Here is a 4,303-nt window from a genome sequence, read left to right as displayed (position 1 = left end):
CTTCAGGTGTATTTTAAAAATAGTAAAAATCTTGTTAGTCTTTCTTCTCATCTTGGAAAAAAGGAAGTGTAACACTTTTTCCTGACTCAACTCATTCTTCTCAAAACATCCTGGAGTTTGGTAGTGAGAGATTGAGACAACTTCTTGTAATTTTTGTTTCTAAATCACCCGATCTTTTGTAATTCCTAACATGGATTTTGACTTTATAGGATTTAAAAAATATTTCCGCAGAAGATTGTTTTATTAGAGATATTTTGAGAGAACATCTAAGTGTATATGTGTATGTATGCATATATGTATGTGTGTATGAATATATGTGTATATGTGTGTGTGTGTATAAATAATGAACTGATTGCAGTCTGTGCTTAATATTTATGCTTCTAAAAACCAGGCAATTGTGACAAGTTAACAACTTAAGTCTACAACCTATAAAAAATGTGAAGGCTACTATACAATGGACAAAGCTATGAATGGAGAGTTGATTGTTTTGGTCTGAGTTTGCTTTTTTCTGTCTCAAGCTCATCCTAACTTTATTATCAGGTGATAATCCCTAGGAATGAGAACTGAAATGCTTTGGAATTTAGTTTTCAATGTGAAAACTAAAAGGGAACTTGATATTTTTATTGAACTTTTGTTCTCTTTTCCCTTTGTATCAGCTAGTAATTTTCAGATCCTATTAAAATTGTTTTGTCTTCTTCCCACAGGAGAAGAATTAGAATATGAATTTGATGAACAGGGACATAGCACTTGGCTCTGTAGGGTGAGGTATGTTCTGTTATCATTAATGTCCATTTCTGGCAAGTGGCCAATTTCAGGTTTAATTTATGGTTATAGACAACAACCCAAAGAGTAACTTTAGTTTGAATTTTAGGCTGTTCCCAATCTTGGGCTTTGATAGTTTAGTAACCACTTAAATTATTGGGGAGTGGGGTAGAATGGATAAGATGTTGAAGGAAAAGATTTGAAATCTAACTTTGGCAGAATAGGACAAAATGAACCAAAAGGTTGAAAAGCCATCTCAAAAAAACATGACTGTTACCAGAACATATTAATTTTTTTGTGAGAATTGGAGCTGAGTGCTGTGTTATAATTCCCTTTAAACCAATGCAGATTACCTGTGGATGATTCAACCGGGAAACAACTGGTGGCTGAGGCCATTCACTCAGGAAAGAAAAAAGAAGCAATGATCCAGTGCTCACTGGAAGCTTGTCGGATCCTTGATACTCTGGGATTGCTGCGGCAGGAGGCAGGTGAGCATGGGGAATACGTTTTCCTTAAAAAAAAAAAAAAAAAAAAAAAAATTGAAGGAAATTTTAATATAAAAGATAATAAAATCTCTTTTTAGGGGGAAAATGTAAGTTGTACACAATTCTATGACGAGAAAAGAAAAAAATTCCCTATCTCAATACCCTAAGGTAGCCATTGTTTATATTCTCCCAGACATTTTCTATGAATACAGATGTATGTTCAGAACTAGATCGTTTAACAAAAACAAACACTCTTACACGAATGCAGTTATATTATTTATACTCTTTTGTGACTTACTTTTTTAATGTAAGGATGTGTCATGGATATTAGCCACATCATTGCATTAAGTTTACTTCATTTTTAAAAAACTGGCTCGCTATACTATCATTTATTAATAATGCTTATATTTTTATTTATTATAAAATTAACTTTTATTATTGTAAAGTAACTTATGTATAGTTTAAAACTTACGTATAATATATGAATAAAACAAAGGCTGTAACAAAATATACCTACTTCTTGCCCTATCCCTCCTCAGTCATCATCCGTAGTCATCTAGTCACCTATTGACTCTGTTATGTTAGTATTTACCTGATTATGCTTATGCAAATATTGGTCAAAACCGAGCAATTTTTAATTGTTTTTGTTTTTCCTAGAGCTAATAATTGTGTTTGCTTTAAATGAACAAACAAAACAAAACAGAACCAGACTCATAGACATAGTAAATGAACGGATGATTGTGAAGGGAAGGGCAAAAAAGGTGAAGGGAAATAAGAGGTGCAGATTTCCAAGTAAGAAATCAGTATGCCCCAGGGATGTAATGCACACCACAGGGATACAGTCAGTATCATGATGACCTTGCACACTGTCAGATGCTTACTGGGCTTACATGGTGATCACTTCAGTATGTATGTAAATGTTGAATAACTATGTTGTACACCTGAAACTAATATCTTGTTTTATATTAACTATATTTTAATTAAAACAAATAATTGTGTTTCTTTTTCATGTGTTTGATTTTTTTTTATACCTCTTACTCATTCTTTTTACAACTTTCAACAGCCTTTCAGTATGTTTTTCCACCTGGTGGAAATCACATTTAAGTAATTTATTAGTTCTAATTTTTTTGGAGACATTTTTCCTGAAGAGCAGTATCCTCCTTTTAGGGCTTACAGCTCTCTAGACCTGCTGCAGAACTGTCTTCTGGAACTTTGCTGTCATTTTTTGCCTTTTCCAGGGTTGGAATTTCCGTTTCTTGATTCTCGTGTTTTCAAACTTCTTGGTTTATTTCTCTGTTTTAGTGGTGCACATCCCTCTATAGTTGTAGCAGCTTAAAAAGCTGTTACAACAATAGAGGGCATGGATGGTAATAGTCTTCAATGGATTTCACATGTTTTATTTTTTCTTGTTTTGGTGGACATTGGCTAGTGGATTCCTGAAAAAGGATATATAGCAAGTGCACCATTAAACCCTTCATTCTGAAAATATAATTATTCTAGCTATACTCTCGGTTCAGGGTTTGGCTGGAAATAGAATTCTAAACTGGGAATAATTTTTTTTTTTTACAACTTTGAAGGCACTGCTGTTATTATCTTACATCCAGCATTGCTATAAAAGTCCTAAACTGTTCAGATTCCTGACTTATTGTGTCATCTTTTTTTAACCCCTCTCATTAGAAGTTTGTAAGAGTTTCCCTTTGTTTTCAAGGTCCTGAAACGTAACTATGATGTCCCTTTCTTTGGGTCTATTCACCTACTTTTCTGGGTGTTTGTTGGGTCTTTTGATCCTAATCTTGGTAGTTTAGGAACATATCTGGAATTATATCATTAATCATTTCATCCATCTGTTTGTTCTCTCTGGAATTTTGTTCTTTAGATATTGAACCTGTTGACTGACCATCTAAGTTTCTTGTCTTTTTTTCCCCTCTCTCTTTTTGGTCTTTGTTGGAGATTTCTTCAACTTTATCTTTCAGTCTCTATTTTGCTATCAAGATTTCAATTTCCAAAGCTCATTGTCTTTGAATTTTCATTTTTAAAACATAATAGCCTGTTGTTGTTTCATGGAAGAGTAATGATCTCACCTCTCTGCTAATCTGTTTTCTCCAGGTTGCTTTTTGTTTGTTTGCTTTGGTCTCTATCCTCCATGTTAGAGGTTTTTCTCAGGTGTTGTAATTCTTGGTTGTAGATTCTCATTTGAGGTCTCTCTCTCTCTTTCTCTCTCTCTTTCTCTCTCTCTCTCTCTCTCTCTCTCTCTCTCTCTCTATATATATATATATATATATATATATATATATATATGTATATATGTATGTATGTATTTGTAATGTATAGATGGGGCTCATTAATGGTGAGCAACATTACAGAATAGTGTGGGTGGACTTTTTGTTGGGGAACTCCTCATGTAAGCATTTGTAGAGCCTTCCTCTTCTGTCAAGATTCCCCAGAGAGTACTCTTCTCCTGCACGACAGGAAAGGACGGCTGCCAGCATGCCTAGAGCTCAGCGGCTTCTCAGCATTCAGCTATTTTCAGGACAGTACTGTTTCTGGAATATAGTGCCATGCCCTCAACTGTACTAGTCAACACATAGTCCAGAGACTTTCTGTCCTACCCTTTCTACAGATGAATCTCTGGGTTTTTTTGGGGGGTGGGAAGGAGGTGAGTAGGCAGTGGGGAGGATCTGTTTCTCACCCAGCTTTTACTCGGTCCTCCCTATTTTAGCACTACCATCCACCCCCACTTTCAGATCCTTTTGAGGATTCTGCAGTACAGTCAGATTCCTTCTCAGCTTTCCCTGCTGTCACTTTGGGATTCATCTTTTTAGTTTTACTAAGTTAGTTTTCACTCATCTGCCTGCTTTCTAATATCCAAACGGTCTTTCTGGATTAAAAAAGTGTCTTTAAAAAGGATCTCTTTACTGCAGTTTGTTTTTTTTTTTTTTTAGCTGAGCCATCCTACCACCTGTTGGCAGCTCAGCGGCTGCTCAGCTCAGGGTAGGCATCGAACTGCTGTTGCTCAGAGCTCAAACTCTTGAGTGAGCTCTTAACCAACTGAGCCA

The 4,303-nt window shown here is 35.3% G+C and overlaps 1 protein-coding gene across 1 annotated transcript in view; it reads left to right on the top strand.

Moving 5' to 3' along the window:
• SLC4A1AP (solute carrier family 4 member 1 adaptor protein) overlaps nucleotides 1-4,303 on the top strand; it is a 37,546-nt gene that overhangs the window by 16,629 nt on the left and 16,614 nt on the right. The window contains exons 4-5 of the mRNA XM_019658376.1: nucleotides 705-765; nucleotides 1,111-1,339. Of these exons, the coding sequence (XP_019513921.1) occupies nucleotides 705-765; nucleotides 1,111-1,339 (290 nt within the window). The remainder of the gene's footprint in view (nucleotides 1-704; nucleotides 766-1,110; nucleotides 1,340-4,303) is intronic.

The sequence above is a fragment of the Hipposideros armiger genome, unplaced genomic scaffold, assembly GCF_001890085.2.
Source record: "Hipposideros armiger isolate ML-2016 unplaced genomic scaffold, ASM189008v1 scaffold_0, whole genome shotgun sequence".
Classification (NCBI taxonomy): Eukaryota; Metazoa; Chordata; class Mammalia; order Chiroptera; family Hipposideridae; genus Hipposideros; species Hipposideros armiger.
Note: the sequence above shows the minus strand (reverse complement) of the source record. Positions and strands in the feature narration are given on the sequence as shown.